General features: G+C 36.9%; 1 protein-coding gene across 1 annotated transcript in view; it reads right to left on the reverse strand.

Moving 5' to 3' along the window:
- Positions 1-26,717, reverse strand: part of ZFR (zinc finger RNA binding protein) — an 89,464-nt gene that overhangs the window by 8,658 nt on the left and 54,089 nt on the right. Inside the window, exons 13-19 of the mRNA XM_011952554.1 lie at positions 25,069-25,274; positions 24,126-24,276; positions 22,097-22,238; positions 16,671-16,768; positions 15,718-15,813; positions 2,141-2,252; positions 1,926-2,023 (exon numbers count right to left, since the gene is read on the reverse strand). Coding sequence (XP_011807944.1) covers positions 1,926-2,023; positions 2,141-2,252; positions 15,718-15,813; positions 16,671-16,768; positions 22,097-22,238; positions 24,126-24,276; positions 25,069-25,274 — 903 coding nt within the window. The remainder of the gene's footprint in view (positions 1-1,925; positions 2,024-2,140; positions 2,253-15,717; positions 15,814-16,670; positions 16,769-22,096; positions 22,239-24,125; positions 24,277-25,068; positions 25,275-26,717) is intronic.

Consider the following 26,717-nt stretch of genomic DNA (forward strand, 5'->3'; position numbering starts at 1 on the left):
GCCTCCCAAAGTGCTGGGATTACAGGCTTGAGCCACCGTGCCCGGCGTTTGTAGGTATTTCTAAAGTCTGACAAAGAGAAAATTCTACCATATTACTGGCAATTATTTAGCAGCAAACTAAATTTGAAGATTGATACAAATTATTCCCATACAAAGACATTTTGGAATTTTAATCATCATCGAGGATTAAAGGTTTATTTTATAATCCATTTCCTTCTTGGGAAAGGATGATTAACCCTATAAATTTTGCCCTTTTAAAGGTATGTTAAACTATGTATACCTACCTATAGGAAGGAATTTTAATAAATGACAAAGGCTGTATCTGGCAGAAGCAACTTGAAAAGGATCACTGGAGAAAAGACATACAGTGGCATACAAGAATAAAGGTAGACATTGTGGAAGGAAATACGGAGTCATTCCAGAGACAAAGGAAGGAAGAGGGACATTAACATGGGCACTACAGGCCCCCAAAAAACAAACTGAAATTGACACTGGTACTTCAGATTTCACCAGTTATATATGCACTAATTTATGTGTGCATGCATAATAGCTCAATGCAATTTTATCACACGTGCCGCCTTATGTAACTACCATCACAATCAAGATGGTTAACTGTTCTGTTGCCACAAGACCCCCTTTAGAGCCACGCCATTCCTTCTTCCTATCCTTAACTCGTAGGAAACATTGTTTTCCTTCTCATGCAACTATTATGTCATGAGTGCTACATAAATGCATTACATGTTATGTAACTCCTTCACTTTTAGTAAGAACATGTCTAAATGTTCTCCTAAACGTCCTCCTAAAACCAGACCACTTTCTTTAAGGTCATATTTTTAGAAAAGTAAGCATTCTTCTTAATGATGAATTTTGTTAGTTTTCGAGTGTTTCCTCCTGAATTTCTTTTCCCTTAAATTTATAACTAATTCCTTTAAGTACTAAAGGGAGAAAGAACAGACACTTAAGGCAACTATCTTCTTCCCTAGAATATAAAATGAAAGAAATAAAAACATCGAATGCATAAGAATTTGGTCATGTTGTGAGTCTGTAAGATATTCATAATGTTCTATTACTAATCTCTCTCCCCCAATACCATTTCTGGCATAACAATTTATTTTGATCCTGATATCTTTCAAATTCCAAATTATTCAAGATAACCAATGAGGATCTTAAATCCAGCAACTCCCAAGCATCTTAGAGTGGATTACTGTTCATAGCTAGTATGTTTTTTTCCCCTACTCGGCACATTTCTGTAATCAACAAAGGAAAATTTTTTTCCATTCATTCATTGGGGTCAATGTTTTTTTCTTTTTCATAATTATTCAATAGGGTTAATAAGATGATGATAATACTAGCTAACATTTAATATCCTTCCATATACCAGGTGCCAAGATGGTTACACATATTAACTCATTTAATCTCAACAATCCTGTTTGAGACATATACTGCTTTTATATCCATATTATAGATGAGATGGCAGAGCTGGTAGTCAAATCCAGGGAGTCTGTCTCCAGAGCCAACATTTTTATTTACTTTGACAGTGGCAGGAAAGGTTAAATTATAACAATAATGACCATAAACACCACAGCAAATTACTTTTGTACAACTAGAGGACATAAGAATTTCTGTTGATTTTGACACATAATCTATTACCCAGATTTAATGAGACACTGAAAATATTGCTGTATTTGTATAATATATAATACACTTAGAAATGCCCATATAATTAAATAATAAAATTTTAAATTCTAATAGTGAAACCTAGTTTTGGGCAAGCTATTTTAATATCCTCTCGAAGGGCTTGCTTACTACAGAAGAAGAAGAATGAATATTATATAGTGACTTATAATATTCATTAAGACAATAACAGAAAAATAAAACCTTAATGGAGTAACCCAGTAGGGCTCTGGATTTAGGAATACTAGTACCTGTGCACTGGACGTGATGTCTTCACGCTGCTGGTCAGTCATTGTTGCCAAGGTATCAAAGGGATCCTTTTCACAAGGATCCAGAAGTCCAGGACTACCTATAGCAATCATCACAGGGAGAGGAAATCATTTGCATTGTCCACTTATAAAAAAATTATTCAACCAGCAAATGAGTAAACTTCATTTTACTTCATTAGAAATAAAGTAAAAGTTACCTTTAAGGATAATCCCTGAAGAAATGCACTCAAAAACTCTTCTCAGTGCATCCCCAGGGCTCTGAGGGCTAGAAGCACTGCTGATTGCTTTCTCTACTAACAACTCCATAGCCTAAAAATACAACATAAAAATGTGTTTAACAGCTTACCAAAGGAATTACTCATTTTCAAACACTAGAACGACAAACTAAAATTTTAAAGATTGAAAAAGCTACATAGAACAAGTCACAAAAAAAGAAAATAAATATCACATATAATGTAAAAACATTCAAAATTAAGGAATAGGCAGGGCATATATCTGTAATCCCAACACTTTGGGAGGCAGACTGCCTGAGCTCAGGAGTTAAAGACCAGCCTGGGCAAGATGGCAAAACCCCATCTCTACAAAAAAACAAAAACAAAAACAAAAACCCAAAAATTAGCTGGATGTGGTGGTACATGTTGGTGGCCCCAGCTACTTGGGGGACTGAAGTGGGAGGATCGCTTGAGCCTGGGAGGTTGAGGCTGCAGTAAGCTGAGACTGCGCCATTGCACTCTAGCAGCCTGAGTGATGGAGTGAGACCATCTCTCTTCACACACACAAAAACAAAACAAAAACCCAATGCAGGGAGTGGTGTTTTGAAGGGTTTCATGGGAAAAATTTGTATTTAGATTTTTTAAAATTGAGATATAATTCACATATAAGATTCACCCTTTTAAACTGTACAATTCAGTAGTTTTCAGCATATTCACAAAGTTGTTCAATAATCACCATTACCTAATTCCAGAACATTTTCATGATCTCCAAAAGAAACCACATACCCATTAGTAGTCATTCTCCATTATCCCTTTCTTCTAGCCCTTGGCAACCCCTAAATCGCTTCCAGTTTCTACAGATTTGCCTACTCTGGACGTTTTATACAAGTGGAACCATGTAATACGTGGCTTTGTGTTTGACTTCTCTCACTTAGCATAATATTTAAGGTTTATCCATGTTGTAGCTTTTACTTAAAGTTTAAATAAGACTACTAACAGCAATTCAAAGAAACTAGTTTGGAACCACTATGAAATCCTTAAGATGATAATGAAAGCTGAAAAGACATTAGTGAGAATGAGAATCCATACTTTTGGCTATACACTAAAAAAGCTCATGGACTTATTTATCAGAGGTAAAAACTACGTCAACCTATTCACTCCAAGGCCATTTCTTGGACTCTTTACATTTCAAAAGATGAGAACGTGAAGAAACAGTGCACATTAACAGTTATGAAAAATAAATGATAGCTTCCAGCACGACTGGAAAAAACCTGAAAATAATGGATATTAATAATGATAAACGTAAGTCACAATTTAAAAAGTTAAGACAGTTCAGTTTATTCCACTGAAGAAAGCAGGAAGATGTTCAAGATTCTTTTTTGTTTTGAGAAAGGGTCTTGTTCTGTCACCCAGGCTAGAATGAAGTGACAGGACCATGGCTCACTGCAGCCTCAAGCTCTTGGGCTTAAGTGATCCTCCCACCTCAAATCAGGATCTCTTGAGCCCAAGAGCTTGAGGTTGCAGGAAGCTGTGGTCGTGCCACTGTATGACTGGGACAATAGGCGCAGCCACCATGCCTAATTTATGCAGAGATGGGGTCTCACTATGCTGTCCAGGCTGGTTTTGGCTTCCTGGACTCATGTAAACCAACTGCCTTGGCCTCCCAAAGTCTTGGGATTACAGGCATCACAGCACACAGCCCCTCAAGACATTTCTCATTTTTTTTAATGGATTTTCATTTTCAAGTGAAGTTTTAATATTTCAAGGGACAAGCTTCAGTCATCTAGAAAACTCTATGTATATGTATGGAATATGCATGTGTATGCAGTATTTTTTTTGAGACGGAGTCTCGCTCCGTCGCCCAGGCTGGAGTGCAGTGGCGCCATCTTGGCTCACTGTAAGCTCCGCCTCCCGGGTTCACGCCATTCTCTTGCCTCAGCCTCCCAAGTAGCTGGGACTACAGGCGCCCGCCACCATGCCCGGCTAATTTTTTGTATTTTCAGTAGAGACAGGGTTTCACCGTGTTAGCCAGGACCATCTCAATCTCCTGACCTCCTGATCCACCCGCTTCGGCCTCCCAAAGTGCCAGGATTACCGGCATGAGCCACGGCGACCGGCCTATGTATGGAATATTTTAAGATGCAAAAGGACTGTGACCCTTGAGGATAAAGTCAGTGTTACTCATCTTGAATCCACCTGCCTAATACAAGTAGCCAGAATTTTGTAAATACTTAGTAAACGATTATGACGTGGAATGATTTTGAAAAGAATGTGAGAATAATCCTGACAATTCAGTGATAAAATAAACCAAGAGTAATAATTAGCAAAATACTGATGTTGTGATTAAAACACAAAATTGAAGTCATAAAATACGCAACTTTCAATAAACGCTTCAAATTTTTACTGAGTACTTTTAGCAAATGTTATGAGAAAAGTGAAGATTAAATACTCAGCTACAGTTCAGGTATGTCAAGACACAAAAATGTGTTTCAAGTGACTCAAAGCTTTTTCAAAATCTGTTTATTGACTGACTTTTAAGAATGAGGCATTTCTGATTTATATCAGCAGGTAAAAGCAGAAATTAATTAAAAGTCAAGAAATGAATTATTTATGGAACACAAAAGTCAATATACTTAAACACACACAATAAAACTAAACTACCTATCTCTAACACCATTTGTTGTGAAGTAAGCAATTAAAACATATTAATTTTCTAAAGAACATAGCTGTTCTCCAAGCAGATGTCTATAGTTAAAAGAGCAATGAAAATGGAAGAATATAATTCAAAAGTAAAAAGACAGTATCAAAAATAAACAGAATCAAATTAAGGATTACAACACTTCAGGTTGTAATGTAAAGGGTCTTGGTAGCTATAATTATATAAGACAGTAACTTATTAAGTTATTATAACTGGAGATAGAAAAAGATCCCCATATTAAATGATTCAAAAAATAAAGGATTATAATATTTGCTTTAAAAAAAATTTTAATTTTTTTTTTTTTACAGACACGTTCTCGCTACATTGCCCAGGATGGAGTGCAGTAGTTATTTGCAGGCACGATCATAGCACACTGCAGCTGAGCTTGAACTCCTGGGCTCAAGTAATCCTACCTCGGTTTCCCCAATAGCTGAGACTACAAGTGAACGCCACTGTACTCCACTGTAATATTTGCTTTTTACTTATTTTTTGAGAGACAGGGTCTTACTCTGTTTCCTAGACTGGAATGCAGCGGTGTGATTATAACTCGCTGTAGCCGGCTGGGTGTGGTGGCTCATGCCTGTAATCCCAGCACTCTGGGAGGTCAAGGTGGGCAGATCACCTGGGGTCAGGAGTTTGAGACCAGTCTGCCCAACATGGCAAAACCCCGTCCCTACTAAAACACAAAAAATTAGCTGGGTATGTTAGCAGGTGTCTGTAATCTCCACTACTCAGGAGGCTGAGGCAGGAGAATTGCTTGAACCCGGGAGGTGGAGGTTGCAGTGAGCCGAGATCACACCACTGCACTCCAGCCTGGGCGACAAGAGTGAAACTCCATCTCAAAAATAAATAAGTAAATCACTCACTGTAGCCTTGACCTCCTGTGACCTGAGCCTCTTGAGTAGATGGTACTACACGACCCACTACCATGCTCGGCTAATTTTTTTTTTTTTTTTTTTTTTGAGAGGGAATCTCGCTCTGTCGCCCAAGCTGGAATGCAGTGGCCGGATCTCAGCTCACTACAAGCTCCGCCTCCCGGGTTTATGCCATTCTCCTGCCTCAGCCTCCCGAGTAGCTGGGACTACAGGCACCTGCCACCTCGGCCGGCTAGTTTTTTGTATTTTTTAGTAGAGACGGGGTTTCACCGGGTTAGCCAGGATGGTCTCGATCTCCTGACCTTGTGATCCGCCCGTCTCGGCCTCCCAAAGTGCTGGGATTACAGGATTGAGCCACTGTGCCCGGCCGGCTAATTTTTATTTTTAGTAGAGATGAGGTCTTGCTACCTTGCCTGAGCTGGTCTTGAACTCCTGGGCTCAAGTGATCTTTCCACTTTGGTGTCCCAATGTGGTAAGATTACAGGCGTGAGCCACTGCATCCAGCCTTATTTGCTTTTTAAAAACAATCATGAAGTGTATTTTTTCCCTTCCTATCTCCAGTTATAATAAGAGTAACTCTTAGTAAGTGGCAGGCACCATGCTAAATGATCACTTACATGCATGATTTAATTCAAGATGGAAAAGAAAACCCCATAAATTTAAGAAGCTAAATAGTTTTGTCCAAGGTCATGTAGCTAGGTAATAAAGCTGAGATGTGAACCCAGGTCTTTCTGAATCAAAATGATGCTTTTTTTTCCTCTTCTTTCCCTTATGCTTTCTTTCCTACTATGTTTCAGTAAGTATCTTTCATCAATGGGTGATCCAGAGAGACAACATTAACTAGCTTCCATAAGTTTCCAGCTCTGGTAGAGATAAAGACCTATGTAAAACAAACAAAGCCACTTGATGAGATTCCAGTAACACAGGCACTTTCACTGGTGGGAGTGTAAACCAGTAAAATTTTCCTTTAAAGCACAAGTGACAAACTGTACCAAAACTTTTTTTTTCCCCAATAAGAAACGGAGTTTCACTCTTGTTGTCCAGGCTGCAATGGCACAATCTCAGCTCACCACAACCTCCACCTTACGGGTTCAAGCGATTCTCCTGCCTCCGCCTCCGAAGTAGCTGGGATTATAGGAATAAGCCACCACACGCCCGGCTAATTTTGTATTTTTAGTAGAAATAGGAGTTTCTCCATGTTGGTCAGGCTGGTCTCAAAGTCTTGATCTCAGGTCATCTGCCCACCTCAGTCTCCCCAAGTGCTAAGATTACAGGTGTGAGCCACTGCACCCGGTCACAAAATTTTAAAAGATACACATTAATTAGCCCAGCAATGGCAGTACTAAGATTTACAATAGGGCTATACTACACAACGAAAGCACAAAAAAATATTCTGCCCAGCTCTTAATTTGTAACAGACTGGAAACAATCACTAGCACTAGGAGTTCTGGCTGAGTAATAGTAGTAGCAGTTATCCTCTTCTTTATAGCTACCACTTACCGAGTGCTTATCCTCGCTAAGTGATGCTCTAAGTCTTCACAAATATTAACCAATTCTAATCATTATAATCACATTCTGAAGGTAGATATGACTATCATTCCCATTTTACAAATTAAGATGTTTATGCTCTTAAAATAGGATTTTATGAATACCATAACAACGGGCAATTGTATATACAAAAGCCACTTACATAGTCCAGTTGACATAGTCCAAATGACATTGATACATGCACAATAGACTTTGATTTGTAAGCCCATTTACAGGTTGTTGCATTTTTGTAATATATTTACTCACAGCACTTTATTTTATATGGTGAAATGTATGAAAGTCTTAATAAAAATGGTCATGTCTTGCAGGGAAAAGGTTTACTTACAGCTTTTAGTGATTTGGGGGTGTGCACACAGTTAAATAGATGATTTTTTGTTAGGGGCTATCTAAACGCTGAGTTAGTTCATGTACGGTTTGCTGATTTTTTTGTAAGCTGAGACTGTTTGTTCTTTGTCCTGCGATGTCAGTGTCCTATCATTTTAGAACTCTTTGTTGGTTCTATCAGCAACAGCCAGGAGAACTATTAGTACAAACCACCACCACTAAAATCTGTATTACTTACAAATACCTCTGAAAGCCAGTAAAATATGTGAAAAGAAATGTTAATGTATTTCAACGTATTTCAACTGGTATTTGGGCAGGAAGAATAATTACAGCAGTTTTCTCCACCTTTCTTTGAGAATGATTCCTTTACATTTGATATATCATTCTCAAAACAAAAAACAAAAAAACTGGTCAGGCATGGTGGCTCACACCTATAAACCCAACATTTCTGGAGGCCAAGTTGGGAGGATCCCTTGGATCCAGGGTTTCAGACCAGGCTGGGCAACACAGTGAGACCTTACCTCTACAAAAAATTTTTAAAAAAATCTAACCAGGCACAGTAGCATGCACCTATAGTCCTATGCACGTGGGAGGCTGAGTTAGGAGGATCACTTAAGCCTGGGAAGTCGAGAGTGCAGTTAGTCGTGATCATGCCACTGCACTCCAGTCTGAGTGACAGAGTGAAACTCTTTCTCAAAAAAGATAACATTAAACATTTTAAAGTGAATAATTCAGCAGCATTATTATACTATGTTGTGCATATCAAGTGCCAAAACATTTCCATTACCCCAAAGTAAACCCCCTTACCCATTAAGCAACGTGTCTCTATGGATTTATATATTCTTGATATTTCATATAAATGGAATCACACATGTGACCTTTTGCATGCCTGGATTCTTGCACTTAGCATACTGTTTTCAACGTTCATCAATACTGTGGCAGATTTTTTTTTTTTTTTTTTTGAGATAGGGTCTCACTATGTGCCCAGGCTAGCCTCAAAAGATCCTCTTGCCTCTGTCTCTTGAGTACCTGGGACTACAGGCATGGGCCATTGTGCCCAGCTCAGTAACAGATTTTTTTGCTGAAACACTCATCGTAAGACACTGTTTAGAAATAAAATACATAATAAACATTTTGTGTGTGTGTGTGTGTGTGTGTGCGCGCGCGTGTTGAGTGTGAGAGAGGGAGGGTGAGGGAGAAGGAGAGAGGAGGTGGGGGGCAGAAGGGGTTGGGGGGAGAGGGAGAGAGAGAGAGACAGACAGACAGACATGGTTTTGCCTTGCCACCCAGGCTGAAGTGCAGTGGTGCAATCATAGTTCACTGCAGCCTCAAACTCCTGGGCTCAAGTGATTCTCTGACCTCAGTCTCCTGAGTAGCTGGGACTACAGGTATGCGCCACCTCATCCGGCTAATTTTTAGGTTTGTCTTTTGTAGACATAGGGTCTTGCTATACAAATAAGGCTAGTTTTGAACTCCTGGCCTCAAGTGACCTTCCCACCTCAGCTTCCTAAAGTGCTGGGATTACAGGTAGGAGCCATTGTGCTAGGCCTGTAATAAACATTTAAAAAATTACATGCCTTTTGTAAGTTACTGCAATTATACTATTGTAAAGGTTTAGATAGCACACAGCAATTCTGACGTCAGACCAACATTACAACAGAACTCTACCTATATTTTCTTTATTTCATTACCATAGATTCATGACAAAAGAACAACTAATTTGAAGGCAGAACACCGTTTTCAATCCTCATTGCAGTGGTAAAGGAAAGGCCACAAAAGCAGGCATTGTTACTTAAGGATTTGTTCAAAGTAAGTAATCTGAATGCTAAATAAAATCAAACATAATACAGTTCATAAGAATTTCAAATTTATTTGATAAAAGAAAAAAAGTTACTCCTGTTTATGGCAATAGCACAGACCCAACCTGAAGATCTCTTGCCTCCAAAACATGATTAAGAGATGTATTAGGGCCAGGCATGGTGGCTCATGCCTATAATCCCAGCACTTTGGAAGACCGTGGCGAGAGGATCGTTTGCGCCCAGGAGTTTGGGACCAGATGGGGCAACATAGTGAGATCTCATCTCTACTAAAAATAAAGACATTAGTCAGGTGTGGTGGCATGTGCCTGTCGTCACAGGCACTAGGAATGTTCAGGCAGAAGGAATGCTTAAGCCCAGGAGTTCAAAGCTGCAGTGAGCCAGGGTTGCTCCAATGCACTCCAGTTTAGGTGACAGAGTGGGACCCTGTCTCAAAAACAAATGATACAATATACACACTACTGCCTTTCAAGAAAAAATGTAACAGCTTGAATCAAACAGAGGAAAAGGCCAGTGACAGAGAACATTCCTGAAGAACAGAGTGTTTACCCTGCTTAGGCGACTCTCTAACTTGGCTCTCCAGAGAGATGAGGGTGGGGATGACAGCTGATTCAACAAATCCCCAAAATTTCACCAATAACTTTCAATTTGGAGAAAGGTAAAATGAATCACATTATAAGCAGTTTCAGAAGAAATTTTCCTAAAAGTAAAAACTCCATCTGACCATCTTCTCTCTCACCAGAGAGAAGAAAAACACTAGAATTTGCTATCCTGAAGAATTTGAAAACCAGGAAAGAACAGAATAAATCAGGAAAGAGCAGAAAAATGGTAATTATTCACATGTAATTATTTCCAATAATAAATGCATTTGGCTAAAACGCAGATTAAAGAAAAAATAAAGGTAAGATCTTCCAAAGGAGTAAGAGGTAGGAAAAAAAAAATTTCATAGAAACAAATTAGCTTCACATACCCAAATGGTCTCTTGGTTCAGGGGAATATAAATTGTGAAAGGAAATGGTAAAATAGGTTCAGGAAAAAAATGGAGCAAATCCTGCAAAGACAAAAGCTCTAGGAGTCCATTCTTGGGTTGAAACCTGAAACTGAAGGGGTGGCAATAAAATCCATTACATTTGGAGTGCCACAGTATTATCTGATGAAGACACAGGAGAGTGCATTTGCTAACAAGGCTGCGGGTAGCCAAATCCTCCTCCTTTTCATAAGCAATCATCCAATCACCTCTCACAGGGGAAGGAAACGAAGAGTTATCAAAAAAGGTGAGAACAGATTTGCATGACATCTTTGTACTTGTGTGGAACGTGGCATGAAAACTAGAGATAAAAATCTATTCTGTGGGGACTCTGGGTGATAGTCACAGGTCAGTGTAGGTTCATTAAGTGTAACAAACATACTACTTTAGTGTCGGGGAGGCTGTTGTATGTGTGACGGCAGGAGGTATGTGGGACTCTATTTGGTGACCCTTGAGTTTGAACTGCACAGATCCACTTATATGGGTGTTATCTTCCATCTCTGCCACTGGAGACAGCAATAACAACCTTCTTTCCTCACCCTCAGCCTATTCAGTAAGAAGTTGAGGGCTGGGCACAGTGGCTCACACCTATAATCCAAGCACTTTGGGAGGCCGAGGGGAGCAGATCACTTGAAGTCAAGAGTTTGAGACCAACCTGGCCAACATGGTGAAACCCCGTCTCTACTAAATATACAAAAATTATCCAGACATGGTGGTGAGCCCTTGTAATCCCAGCTACTTGAAAGGCTGAGGCAGGAAAATCGCTTGAACCCAGGAGGTGGAGGTTGCAGTGAGTTGAGATCGCACCACTGTACTCTAGTCTGGGTGACACAGTGAGACTTGGTTTCAAAAAAAAAAAAGGAACAAAATGACTGATGAAGTTCAAAAATTAAGAGGTATACATTATACCTCTTAATTTTGTTGAGAGCAGATCTCTTCTTTTAAATAACCATAGTTTATAAAAATTGAACATATATTAGGCAACAAAGTTAAATTTAAAAAATTGCAAATAGCAGACTACATTTCTTGAATCACAATGCCATAAAAACTAGATATTATTTACAAAAACAAAAGCAAACCTCCTTCAACCAAGCAGAATATAAAAATTCCCTGGGCTGGGCGCCATGGCTCACGCCTGTAATCCCAGCACTTTGGGAGGCTGAGGCAGGCAGATTATGAGGTGAGGAGTTCAATACCCGCCTGGCCAACATGGTGAAACCCCGTCTCTACTTAAAAAATACAAAAATTAGCCGGGTGTGGTGGCGCATGCCTGTAATCCCAGCTACTTAGGATGCTGAGACAGGAGAATCACTTGAACCCGGCAGGTGGAGGTTGCAGTGAGCTGAGGTTGAGCCACTGCACTCCAGCATGGGAGACAGCAACACTCTGTCTCAGGAAGAGGGTGGGAAAATAAAATTCCCTCAAAACTACTGTTGGCTTAAAGATAGTATGAAAACAAATTACAAAGCATTACCTATACAGCCAAAACTTCGTGTTCATCTTTAAACTGCAGCTTTAAAACCTCTATAACTACAGAATAAATCAATGAATCAAGTATCCAACTCAAGAAGTTTGTAAAATAATAACAGAAAATCCTGAGGAAAATAAATATAGAAAGATAAACTTGTAAAGTAATAAATTATTAATGAGGATTACAATAGAGCTGATTTTAAGGAGACAAAAAAGCAGTAAAACAGATAAAGCACTGCCTAAAGAATACAATACTAGGAGCGAATTTTAAATGTCAAAATACTGACATTTTGGTGTTTTTAAAAAGTACCAAAATACTAATATATTTGTTGTTATATGTAAATGATTTCAAAGATCAGCCAGCAGCTTTTTTCACTTTTGACTTTCTGCAATCATTTCCCCTGCCATAGTCAATGCTCCTTCAATTCCTTTGACCTGTGCATTCTCTTTTCTTCTCAGTTCTTAAGGCTTTCCACCCTCAAAGAAGAAAACACCCTGTGAAGTGCATGGGTGACTCAAAGAAGGCCTGGGTAGGACCAATCTGCAGTGCTGAAAATCCAGATTGCAAGAGTGGCCCAGACGCAGTGGTGTTGAGAGTCTATTCATACAAGTAACAAAACATGGACTTACAACAACAGAGATAGCTTCAAGGACACCCTGGGTGGGTAGAGGGAACCAAAGTCTAAGAAAGCAGGAAGCAGGATGACGACGTACAATGCTTGTATTTCCATACATTTTTAAAATTTGGGACGGGTGCGGTGGCTCACACCTATAATCCCAGCACCTTGGGAGGCTGCGGCAGGTAGATCACTCGAGGTCCGGAGTTCTAGACTACCCTGGCCAACATGGTGAAACGTTGTCTCTACTAAAAATGCCATCAGCCAGGCGTGGTGGTGCATGCCTGTAATCCCAGCTATGTGGGAGGCTGAGGCAGGAGAATCACCTGAACCCGGGAGGTGGAGGTTGCCATTGACCCAAGAAAGCACCGCTGTACTCCAGGGCAAGAGACTCCAGAGCAAGAGACTCCATTTCAAAAATAAAATAAATAAATAAATAAATAAATTTGAAGCTATACAATGCCTACAAATTATTGTATTTAAAATCTATTAAGAATCAAATAAATTCCAAACACCTAAATACTGAAACACCCACATTGTAATTTTGCTCCCATCTGGCAAATGCTTTACTGGCTAGTCTAATCAATGACACAAAGAAGAATTAAAAGCAAACAAACAAGAAAAAACAAACAAAAAAAACCAAAAACAAACAAACCAGAGAGAGAGAAAGAATAAAGATACAAAAACATTTAAAAAAATCCTAAAATAATGTAACTCTATTGAATGGGTTGATTTTTTAAGGGAAATATAAATTGCCAAAATTAACCACAAGAGAGAGACTAATTACAATAGAAGAAATTGAGAAAACACTATTCCCTTAAAAGGAACTGGAAAGTGATGATGTCACATCAATTTTTATAAACTTTCAAGAAATAAAGTTTTGATGCTACTAAAACTGCTTCAGAGTTTAAAGAAAAGCTTCTAAATTATTTTTACAGAGTTAATGATCACTGCTTCTAAATTTGACAGAGAGCACAGAGGCAAAACCTAAAAAATTTATTTCATGTCACTGAGAAATTCCTAAACAAACTAAAACACTTTTCTCATATGTATGAAGACTCATTCCAAGAATGCAAAGGTAGCTCAATATGAAGAAATCTATTTACACAGTATTAACAGGTTGAAGGAGAAAAACTATACATTCATGTTAATAAGACTTGAAAAACTGTGTGATAAAAGTTCAACTTCCTTTACTGATTCAAAACTTAAACTGGAAAAAGATTGATAATTCAACATGACAAGTAAATATCTCAAATAAAAGGCTATATACCGCTGTGCTTAATATACTTTATAGACCAGAACATTTTCAGTACAATCAGGAACATACCATACATGTTAAGTAGTATTTCTTTTATTCCGTATTTGTTACTCTAGAATTATCTTTTAATTAAAATAGAAAAAAAAGTATTGGAAAGGCAAAATATCATTTGTAGATATGTCTCAAAGAAAAAAAGAGATAAGGTCTCATTCTGTAAACCAGGCTAGAGTGCCCTGGCACAGTCACGGCTCACTGTAGACTTGACCTAGGTTCAACAGATCTTTCCACTTCAGTCTCTCCAGTAGCTGAAACCACAAGCACATGCCACCATGCCTGGCTAATTTTTGTATCTTTTCTAGAGAAACGGTTTCACCCTGTTGCCCAGGCTGGTCTCCAACTCCCGGACTCAAGCGATCCTCCTTCCTCGGGCCTCTCAAATAATGGGATTACAAGCATGAGCCACTAGACCATGACTGGTTGATCTTTGATCTATCTATCCATAGTTTTTAAATTAGTTTTTTTTTTTGAGACAGAGTCTCACGCTGTCGCCCAGGCTGGAGTGCAGTGGTGCAACCTCGGCTTACTGCAACCTCTGCCCTTTGAGTTCAAGCAATTCTCCTGCCTCAGCCTCCCGAGTAGCTGGGATTACAGGCACCTGCCACCATGCCCAGCTAACTGTATTATTAGTAGAGATGGGGTTTCACTATGTTGGTCAGACTGGTCTTGAACTCCTGACCTCAGTGATCCACCCGACTCGGCCTCCCAAAGTGTTGGGATTACAGGCATGTGCCACTGTGCTTGGCGAACACCTTATTTTGCCTATCATATTGTTAACTAAGAAGTGTGATAATATCCCAGAACTATGAAAGTGTAAAAAATATAATCAGTCTAATAGTTTTTTGAAATTTTCAATGACCTAACCTTCTGGTGAAGAATTAGTACATGTTCTTTGACCTTGAAATTTCAGCCCTAGCAACTTATTTTGCCCTCAAAAGCTTCACAATATATACAATGAGGTATAATAAGGATTTAATAGCAAAAGATTTAAACCCAAATGTCTATCAAATGAATATAAGTTAAATAAAATATGGCATGTCCATATAAAGAATGTAGTAGATGTGACTGCCTTTTCAAAGAACTCTAAGATGAGCTTTGTTAAAAGTTTTAAACTACAGTTTTAAACTGTGATAGCAAGGCCATGCTTGTGTTAAAAGAGATTAAAAAAAAAAAAAGAGAGAGAGAACTAAGGTAATCTGGCCTATTCACTCTCATTAATTCAAGTATGGAGTCAATAGGTTGTTTTTTTTTTTTGTTTTTTTTTTTTAAATGAATCCCTATCTGAATTCTTGTTCTTCAGGAATCAGAGTTTCTAATGGTAATGTACATAAAGATAGAAACATATACTATAATAGGTATAATTTTTTTCTCCTAGAAGAAATCACAGGAGATTAAGATAATCTGCCTTTAAATAAGGTTTTTGGTTATTTTGTAGCTTTCTGTGTTACTGAATTTCCTATTTTTTTGTATTATTTTTGAATTATATATATTTCTGAATTTTTAGTTCCCAACCACATACATTATTTAAAAAAATGTCCCTGCATAAGGAGATTAACAGTTTTTCAGTCTTCTTTATACATTTGTATATTATATGTAAAAATCAACTAATAAATGCTGTAGTATTTTTTAAAAATATCGTGAAAACAACAAAAAGAAAAAAAAACACAAAGAGAAACATCAATGAAAATCTTTAATTAGTCACATTTGAGAAAATTAAACATTCTAAGACTCCCCCAGGACTTTTCATCCAAAGAGAAAAACTATATTTAGTAAATGCAAATAAGGCTGATAATCATATGTAAACTGAGAGGATAAAAACTGCAGAATTATTTCCTATATGTTTTTATACTATACAGTTACATACTACTTACCCAGCTTGGAAAATCAGACCAAGTTGGAACTCGCTGACAGAGGTCTCGAAGAATGCGTATGATAATCACACAGGACTGCAGACCATTAGCTCTAGCCTTGAGAGCAACACAAAAACCAATTGAATTAATCTTAGAAATACTGAATATATCCCTTGATGAAAAAAAGTTAAAATACCACCGTTCAATGGAAGCTCAGATAAAAACAAAAACAATTATACTTAAAATTGGGTTCAATGAGCTGCCATTTACAGCAGTATTTTATGCCAGGGTTAGTATTTAAAAGCTGGTATTTAGGTCAAAGTAAACAGATTATACAAGAATAATATTTCTTGATCCCCTGTGAACCTTGACCTGTGTTCATTTAAAACAGTAAACTTAAAAAAAAAAGTCTGCCTACATGAGAAATAAAAGAAAAAGTAAAGAGCTAAAAAGTTTGTCTAGGGACTGAAAGGTTAAGGAAATCTGTTTGGTTTCCCTTCTGTGCCTTTGCATGACTGCAAAGTCACTAAACCAAACAGCTGCTTCCTCACCTTTCACTCCCTACACTTATTAACTTAGAGAAAGAGGGGGAAAAAAATCTTAAAACTATACACAAAGCTTTAAACACATATTCCATTATTTAAAGCAAAGTTAATCTGCAGCCTTATGGAATATAATATATATACACAAACATGTGATGTTCCTAAACAAGTCAACTTTAAATATAGCCACTAAAAATAAAAAATAAAAAAACCCCAACTACAAAACATTCCCCAAACCTAGGTTCATTGTCAAATTAATAATAACTGCAATATGCAGATCATCATACCCAGCTTTCTATGTTAACATATTTTCTGATATTTAAAATAGTATCGCTTGGGCAGTCTTTTGAAATGTTTAAGCACAGTTAAACATGTTGTACTGAACTACTCTCTCATAAGGCTACAAGAAAAAAGTAAAATGATGTTCCGAACCTGGAACCACTTAGCGTGGCGTAGAGCAGCCAGAGCGTCAAGGCATTTTTGCCTGTCCAAGACGTCCGGTGGGTCTTTCACCATACCCGAGGTTACATCTAAAATGGATTGAATTGGCAAAATGCAGTGAGGAATGGGTGTTTGACCAGGTGAGCAAGACACTTCCTTAAGGTAGCATCAGTGTCACATGAGCCATTTGAGAGCTTGTCAGCATTTTAATATACCCACGGAGATATTTTCAACAAATTTACATAATCCAATATGAGGAACAAAAGAAAGGTTAACTTAAACTCTTAATTTAGTAATATAATAAACAATCTCTGGAAATATAAACCCTACCCACCAAAACGAAATCTGAAGGAAAGATTACTGGACACAGTGCACTAGCACAAAGACAACAAGACAAGAGGGAACACAAAAATCCACCTTAATAAATGAGAATGTACAATAAACTACTGAGTTTGTTCAGTACTCTAAATGGTCCTAAGTTATTCTGGAGCTAATATAACAAAGAACTGATGATAAATATAGAATGCTTAATAGTTGTAGTTACAGAAAAAAATGAAGAACCCAAAACAGGCATTTCTTTTTTTTTTTTGAAACGGAGTGTCACTCTGTTGCCCAGGCTGGAGTGCATGATCTCGGATCACTGCAACCTCTGCCTCCTGGGTTCAAGCGATTCTCCTGTCTCAGCCTCCCAAGTAGCTGGGATTACAGGTGTGCACCACTACGCCCGGCTAATTTTTTGTATTTTTAGTAGAGATGAGGTTTCCCCATATTGGCCAGGCTGTTTTTTAACTCCTGACCTCAAGCCTCGGCCTCCCAAAGTGCTAGGATTACAGGCGTGAGCTACTGCGCCCCGCCCAAAACAGGCATTTCTAAAAGTTTAACGCTCTCCCTTCCACAGGAAAATTTTAGTTATCAGAGTATGAAATACCCTTTAAAATTTAAAGTTCCCATAAAGTGTTTCAAAAAAATGATAGAAGAGAAACAATAGGCAAGGCAGAACAGGGAATAGGAACTAGCATGGTTAAACAGAATTAAGAGTGGAAAAGATGCAACAAACAGCATCCTGTGACGATAGATGTGTAGGGTCTTTAAGCTAATTAAAACATAAATGAGCTACACAAAAGTTGAGTATATATGAAACTAAACTAGGACAAGAAGCTAACTTTACATTAGTAAGTCATTCATAAAAGTAGACAAAGGGCTATCTTTATATCCATCTAAACATCTGTAAAATGTGTATATTAACAGCAGATCTGCTAATCAAGCTATTAATAAGCAAATGGCAATTATTCCAATCTAATTCACAGCTCTCAGTGATTTAAAGTGTATTTTCTCAATATAGAAAAATTATCTATTAAATATAATAGTCCTTTGGAAATTATGAGGCATTTAGAATAGTTTAATAATTGAGTATATAAAACGAATATGGACAAAAGAAAAAATACATGATAAAAGTAAGAAAAAGTGAATTATCTTAAGAGTACTAGTTGCAGTTCTGGTCAAGTTACTCATATCTCATTACAAGCATTCAGGTATCTTAAAAGATAACTTGTTCTTATTTTGAGTAGATGACATATAAAAAACATACTTTGAAACTGACAGAATTCCATTCTCTAAGGTTTCTTTTTCTTAGTTTTTTACTCCTCAAGTAATCAGATGAAAATCTGTGTCCACAGATTTTTCAGAAGATATATTTAGAGGAAAGACTTAACAGATAATCAAGGAAAACTGTGTGGCATTTTGAGAATAAACACTAAAAGAGGAATTTGGTACTAAAAAGAAGCTATCAAGACAAAAATATTAGTACTCTCAAAACTTTTAAGACCAACTACTGAACCTAGAAATAACCTGAACATAAGAAATGAACTATTCTGTTAGGAATAGATAAGGAAAAGGGACACAAGAAAGCACAGCTAACTATGAAGTTTTAAAAAAGAAAAAAAGGCCAGGCGCAGTGGTTCACACCTGTAATCCTAGCACTTTGGGAGGCTGAGCCAAGTGGATCATCTGAGGTCAGGAATTCAAGACCAGCCTGGCCAACATGGTGAAACTCCATCTCTACTCAAAAATACAAAAATTAGCTGGGCGTGGTGGCATGTGCCTGTGGTCCCAGGTACTCAGCTACTTGGGAGGCTGAGGCATGAGAATTGCTTGAACCTGGGAGGTGGAGGTTGCAGTGAGCCGAGATTGTGCTGCTGCACTCCAGCCTGGGTGACAGAGCGACTGTCTCAAAAACAAAACAAAACAAAACAAAATCCCTCACACACAAAAAAGAAAAAGCTGACTTCCCCAAAGCAGTAGTACAACATGCTAAAGGACCTCTTTCTATGTCCCTTATTTACTTACATTTGCTAAAGCTAGAATGCAAATAGGTGACAATGTGCAATCTCTTTCTAAAATGTTTCTAAATTTCTAATGTTAATTCACAGTTTTATTTCCTCCAATATGCAAGAAAATTTTGTTTTGCACATAAGCATTCATAACTTTGGAAATTTTAATCCATGATATAAATTCAAAGATGCCAAGACACCTATTGCAATTTTTTTCTTTGAGATGGAGTTTCACTCTTGTCGCCCAGGCCAGAGTGCAATGGCATGATCTCGGCTCACTGCAACCTACACCTCCCAGGTTCAAGCAATTCTCTTGCCTCAGCCTCCCGAGTAGCTGGGATTACAGGCGCCCGCCACCACGCCCAGCTAATACCTACTGCAATTTAAAAACAAATTACAGCTATAAGTAGAAAATTTTTGTTAAATTTAGTGTGGATTTTTGTACCCATTTTCTATTTCAAGTAGATTAACCCCTTAGATATATTCTGCTAAAATCATACTTGTTGCCTAACACCCAGTTAACAAAGCAAAACAAAAACCAGTTAATTTATAAAAACAAAATGCTAATTCTTGTTCTACATGAATGTATTTCACAGATTTTAAGGGGTTAATCACCAATTAGAAGACATGCTGTGTCCACACTATTTTATGATTAAACGTTAATGGAATATATTAATTCAAATTAACATGGTCATGTAAAATATATAACCCACTCAACCATTTAAAAACTAGTGTGAACACTGCTCAATTCTAGAAGAGACGAAGACAAAACAAACAAAACAGTCACACAAAGGACAATAAATGCCAGGCTCTGCATCCAAAATCCCTCCTTTATCAAATGGCAGATGTGACACTGAGCTTTTGAAAACCTTGGTCAAAAATCCTTCCGATGTCTTGGCAGCAACCCCTGACAGGATCAATCCCCTCTGTTAGAAGGCTTTGGGCCGGGCCTGATAAGCTACAGGTGGGAAAAGACACACACAATACTTAACTTGCTGCAGAAAAGATTCTGTAGCAAGGGTTAGAGCATTCTGAACATTTCAAGCTTAAAGTCAATTAAATGTTTACTTAATGTTTAACTGTCAAACACAGTATCATAAAACAGATCTGTCATGCGTTTAACAGTTATTTGGACAATGTAATCATTTCCTTTATTAAATAATTTTTGGTATTAAAAAGGACCATTATGCATTAAAGAGGCTACCACACAATGCGCAAGTAGTAACTCTCATGATTCACAATTGTTCTTCCGGCAAAGCCTTCCTTAACCCCTGTAGTAACTTCCCAAAGCAAGCTATAGCCTTTAAATGATTTTAAGACACAGAGCATTGGGAGCTGCAGTGAGAGAGAATACATACCGTTATTCTGCAGCAAGAAAGAAGCAATCTTCATAATGAAGCTAAAGACATGGTTTACTGCAGTTATCTGCAGCAAGGAACACTATCAATGTTTCTACACTTTGACACATCCAACTTTTCAGCTCAGTGTCTTGAAGCAAAATCTCTCCATTTTGGACTGACCATTTTCCTCGTCATATTTACGAAATTCAGAACAATAATTCTAACTCAAGTCTGGGTCAGACAAAAATATAATTTTGTTTCCTTTAGGAGGGATAGGTTATCAAATAATTTACTGCAAATATGATACTATTCACTTTAGACTTTTACAACATAAAATGGCTTGATACTGTACAAATTTAATAAAGTATAAATATAACTGAACAAAATGTATTCTGAAATAAAGTTAAATGGTTATAATTTTACACTAAATATGGCAACATTTATAATATATCGTATCAGTTTTATCAAATCCCATATGCTGTATATGACCTGATCAGACTGACTCAGGAACTGTTTCTCCAGCAACACCCATGGCCAGACCTTGAGTAGAAACTCATGTTCACATAAGAAAATCCTTTACACAAAACTCATTTAAGATGCAAAGCTTAAGATATAAATATCATCTGATTATGGTATACATGCAAAGTATGTAAAATTAGACATCTCCCAATGGCATTTTTGGTAAAATGTTCTTTTCCTGGGTTGTGAAAAGCCCAGTGTCTTAAAAAAATTGCTCCAAGAAAACAAATTTAAAGAAACAGTAATTGAGAGACTACTGATGCTATTTTATACAAATTAATTTTAATATTAAGTATGTAGTACCCTCTTCCTCCTCAACCTGTATCACAAAGAAATATTAGTGTAGACTGTTACTTCATACTCAACAAGATGTATAAAAACATGAAAGGAAACAAAGTAAATTTTATCTGACCCATAAAACAACAGAACCAACATACTGCAGACACTGATCATGCTTTTCAGCTTAAAAGCTTTTGAAGCTCTGAAAATGTTACACAATAGTCCCTAAAGCAACATTGCTGGCACCAGCAGGATTTCATATTCTATAGTTGTAAATTAAGTTTAAAAACCCTGAATTGTGCTGTGACTCACTATCTACATTTACACAGTTTATTTTTCAGTATCTCAAGTGTGATGTTAAGGTCAAATGTCCAAATCCTCCTGCATTAGGATGTTCTGCATTTATGAAAGTGCTCCAAGCCAAAGAGCAACCTCAGAGAACTAGAAATATTTACCACAGGACAAGCCAAATCCACTATCACATATCTAAAAATGCCTCTTAAAAATATAAGTGTTATGAATACTTAGCCAATTTTGTGAAAACTCTTGTCTTTTTTGTAAGACAAGGCAAGAGCAAAAACTTCTTAATGCCAAGTTAAAGTTGTGTCCCCCTAGTCACTAGCAACATTTTAAAACCATTTTTTCATGCATTGACTATGCCAGTAAAAATAATTTTGAAGTTTTTTTCCAGAAATCTGAGGTTAGCAAGAAAAGAAAGAAATCAAGAAAATCAATCATACCATAGTGTTTTATATAAAAATACATCACTAAAAAGAGCATTTACTCTGTGGGAAATTAACTTAGGCAAAACCGGTTGCTAAATAAGTAAAATCTATCAAATTCACATGTAATGCCAGCATGTTGCCTTCTAGGGCTTAATACCATCTTAAAGAGTAGATAAATTTAAAAAAAAGTTAATAGAGAGTAAAAAGTTTAATGGCTTTCCAACCTCCTTCCCTCATGTTCTCTTCTCGAATAATTGGAGAAGTCAGGGTGATAGTAACTTGCATTTTGGGTTCCACACATGAATTCAAAATTATTGCCGCTTCAGATACAGCACATTTTATGTCATACTTCTCAGGGCTTATAACCTGTGTAATGAAGATTATAAGAAACAAATTGGATTGGATCTGTTGTATTAACAAACAAAAGCAGTTTCATTATGGCTCTTTCACTCTCTCACTACCCTAACCATTCTATATGAGGACTAGATCATATACTGCTCCTTCTAGGAAGCCCTGCCATACACGCCAGTATAATTAGTCTTACTTTCAACTTTCAGAATTCTGTGTTGAATATTTACCATTGTTTGTACTGTGAGTTATTTGTACATACGCATGTCTTAGATGATAAATTCTTGGATAAAAGAAACACTGCCATATTTGTAACATATTTGCATAATTTGAATGAAACTAAAATAGCTACCTGACCTTAAAAGGAGCTACAATTTAACTACTCCCATATTGTACATTTTCTCTGAAATCCTCATTTTATCAGGGAGCAAAAAATCTCAGTCAATATCCAGAAAAACTAGGATTTGCTGTAATTTGGTAAACACATAAGCTCCATTTTATATGAACAAATGAAGACTCTACAAAAACTACATACAGTATTTACAGTATAGTATCTAGGTTTAAATCCTAGCTCTAATAGTTTACCAGTGATGTGATGATAGACAAATTATTTAACTACCCTGCATCTATTTCTGTAAGATGGAGAAAATAATTGTACCTAACCTATAGGGTGGCTGGAAGATTAAATGAATCAACTATATAAAGCACTTAATATAGTATTATGTAAGTATTAACTATAAATTAATTTTAGTTCACTTGCTTATCCACTTGAAGAGTATTCTACTTTTAGCTTAACTGGCTGTTAGCTATTTAGTTATGATATATTCCCTGGTTTGCAATTTTACTAAGCACCACAATTAGGATCAAGATGTTTATCACAAATTCTATGATTCTTCCAAGGCCTCCAAACCTTTTCTTTTCCCCCTTCATTGCCCTAGCAGCCTCAACAGGAGTACGAAGTAACACACAACAAAGCCAATTCTGCTGGCTTCTGATAATTAAAAAAAAGACTCATCTAAAATAAAAAATTTCCCATCTGGAATAATAATAATATAAAACAAGCAACAGCAAGTGCCAGAGTTGTCAGAGTTTTAAGTTTAATAGTGTGCTTCACTGTCCCTTTTGTCATCGGCTGCTCTGTTACAGTAAGGTACTGCTCTAATTCACTAATGCAGAACACACATTACCAATGAAATCTGAATCCTTGAATTTAGAATGCTTCATTAAATTGCAAGTTTTACACCCTCAATTATTAAAGGAATCACTACTTTAAATCTCATTCTGATAAGCTAATATATAAAATTTTTATAAACTTAAGCTTAACAAAAAGTTTGCTTTTGTAGGACCCAAATAAAATATTCTATTAGTTTTGCATTGCCATGTTTTGCTGGATGGAGATAAGAGAAGTATTTCCTACCATTATAAACATGTAGAAAACTGAAAATATTCACAATATAACTGGGGAAATTCAAATCAGAAAGACTACTTTAGTTACTATATTTTATTAAAAGCATTCAACTAAATAGGCAAGAGGTTCATGAATTTAAAAAATTTAACCTTGCTACACATGGGATTTTATTTTTAAAATCACTTTGTCCTAACAACTGCCTTCTTATGATTCAAGTCTTGGAAAAAGAACAAGAAAAGGAAGGCATTTGCTGCAATTTTACATTTTTAAATACATCAGCAAGATGGCTTCATGCCAAATACAATCACTATAAAACCTAAAAAGGATGAAGTAGAAAATAGTTTCATCAGTTTGCACAATCAAACAAAAAAACTCAATACAGAAAGTCAAGCCAAAATTTTAAAGGCTGGCTTAGGTTTAAACTGAAGCACAGTCAGTCCTGCCAAAAACTTCTAAACCAGACAAGGGGTAAGAATTAACATTTCCATAATACTTACAGCAAGCTGTTTGGGTAGGTTTTCTGCAATACGGCTTAATAATGTCTTTGAAGGTTTCTCTGAGCACAGCAAAACAAGGTTGACATTTCTATCTCCTCGGAGAAGTAATCCTTTTGCCAATACTCCCACTCGCAAAACTCCTTTCAAAGCTCTGCAGTAAAATAAAATTATATTATGATATTTCTCTGCTTAACCAGAAGCATAATATTCTGTAAACATACAATAGTAAGTGAAATAACTTTTATACCATTAAAATTTCCATCAACCGCAATAGAAAGACATCTAGCATTTTTAGAACTATATTTCATTTAAGCAATGTGGATAAAAAAAAAAAGAGCTAAGTTCTTTACAGAAAGACAACTGCAAAGCAATGGACATTAACACTTCTGTTTCTTATTTCACAAGTCAGAATAATAAGAGTCATGTTTAATGTAATACAAAAATATTTTCAAATGGTAAAAGGAAAATAAAAAGTTACAGCTAATAATGCAAACTTGATATACAGACATTGCTAAAGCTTAGGCTTAATCATGCTTTACAGTCAGTGCTTTAAGGGAATAGTTATTAAAACAAAGACTGAGTGTGGGGCAGAAGCAACAAATAAATCAAAAGAGAAAAACTGCAGCTGAATACAACTGTAGAACTATAATGGCTGCTTTGAAATACTCAAAATAGTTTATTTGAGTTAAATTTAATTAAATTTAACATTTAACTAAACTTAAAATGAGTACAATTACAAGGTTAGAGACCACATGTGTCCGTGGAACTGTGTATTTCTATTTTTGCAAGCAGCAGCTGAACACATGAAGTATCTAACACAGGCATGGTCAAAATACATAGAACTCACACCAGAGTTATCAGTCATAAGCTATATTTCAAATGTAAGACGTCCACGTAAGAAAAACCAAAATTATAGACATGGTAAATCACTTTCAAAACACACCTGTCTTTACCTCCCTCTTTCTTATCATCTCCCTCTTTGTTCTTGTTCTTCTCATGTTCAGACAAACTGTCTGAAACTAGTTTTAAAGCACGTTCAGTAATAGAAACAATTTTCTGAACTGCCTGTAACTCTTCTTCAGTTGGATAAATGGTGGCATGTTTTGTCATTACATAACGGTCATCAGATGAGTCAGGACGACGTAAGGGCTGCAGAGAAACAAAGTTGCTCAATTTAAAAAAATGTTTCCTGAGCAAAAGCAAATGATATTTTTCAACTACACATATTTGTTGTATCTTCTCAATAAGAAAAGCTTTATCTTCTTTATCCATTTCAGTAAAAACGAAAATGCAAACTATGGAAAGTTATACCATCAAGACTATATGTATGTATGCATGCACGCATGTATACCCACTTTGCCTTTGCCTCAAAACAAGTAACATTATAATACATATAAACCTAAAGCTATGAAAATGCTCTTTACTCAACTTTAAAAACCAGTGATTCTGAAACTTTGCTTTCAGTAATTCAAGTCTTACAACTGTCAACCCTCTGAGCAAAGATAAATGAGAGAATAGGTTAAAGAAGAGAAGTCTATTTTTTTTTTCTTGTAACTGCTCTATAGAGAAACAAATCTTGTTTTCGGTAGACTGAACCTACACAAGATGTCCCTTTTACCCAGCTTCTGTACAACATAAACTCTCAAGATGCAGATTTTTCCTATAGTCTTAATAACATCAACTCTGGGGCTTATCTTAAACCATTTTATCTACCCCTTATCTTTCACTCAATTTAGAAGTAGTAGGTTTTAGATGGTCAAAACTGGAGTAAGGAAAAAAAGATTCTAAGCCACTGGTAACGGAAAAAGAAGAATAAATTTCTTTTTATTAAAAATAGACACTGGGGCTCACCATGTTGCCCAGGCTAGTCTTGAACTTCTGGCATCAAGCCATCCTTTCACCTTGGTCTTCCCAAAGTAGACTGGGGTTATAGGCATGAGCCACTGCACCCAGACCAGTAAGAATAAATCTAAAGACAAAGCAGTTGCCTTTGACATCAGTTGTTCCTGACAGGTATAGCAACTCATGCCTATGTCCCAGCTACTCGGGAAGCTGAGGCTGCGGTGAGCTATGATCATGCCACTGCACTCCAGAGGAAAAATAAGAAAAGAAACAAGAAAAAAAATTAGTTGTTCCTGCTAATGTAAGGAAAACCAAAGGCAAGAGTCTCATGTGAAAGAACAGTTGGCATAAAAAGCTCTGTTGCCATTTAGCATATAGTGAAAATAAGAAAGATTCCCAGAAACTCTATGAAGTCCTCATACAGAAGACACAGGAAACATATATTTCCTTCCTGTAAAAAATGGAGGAAAGATCCTAAATCACATTAAAAACTTGTATCAAGCTGGGTGCAGTGGCTCATGCCTGTAATCCCAGCATTTTGGGAGGCCCAGGCGGACGGATCTCCTGAGGTCAGGAGTTCAAGACCAGCCTGGCCAACATGGTGAAACTCTGTCTCCACTAAAAATACAAAAATTAGCCAGGTGTGGTGGTGAGCCCCAGGTACTCAGCTACTTGGGAGGCTGAGGCATGAGAATTGCTTGAACCTGGGAGGTGGAGGTTGCAGTGAGCCGAGATTGTGCTGCTGCACTC

The sequence above is a fragment of the Colobus angolensis genome, unplaced genomic scaffold, assembly GCF_000951035.1.
Source record: "Colobus angolensis palliatus isolate OR3802 unplaced genomic scaffold, Cang.pa_1.0 Scaffold341, whole genome shotgun sequence".
NCBI lineage: Eukaryota > Metazoa > Chordata > Mammalia > Primates > Cercopithecidae > Colobus > Colobus angolensis.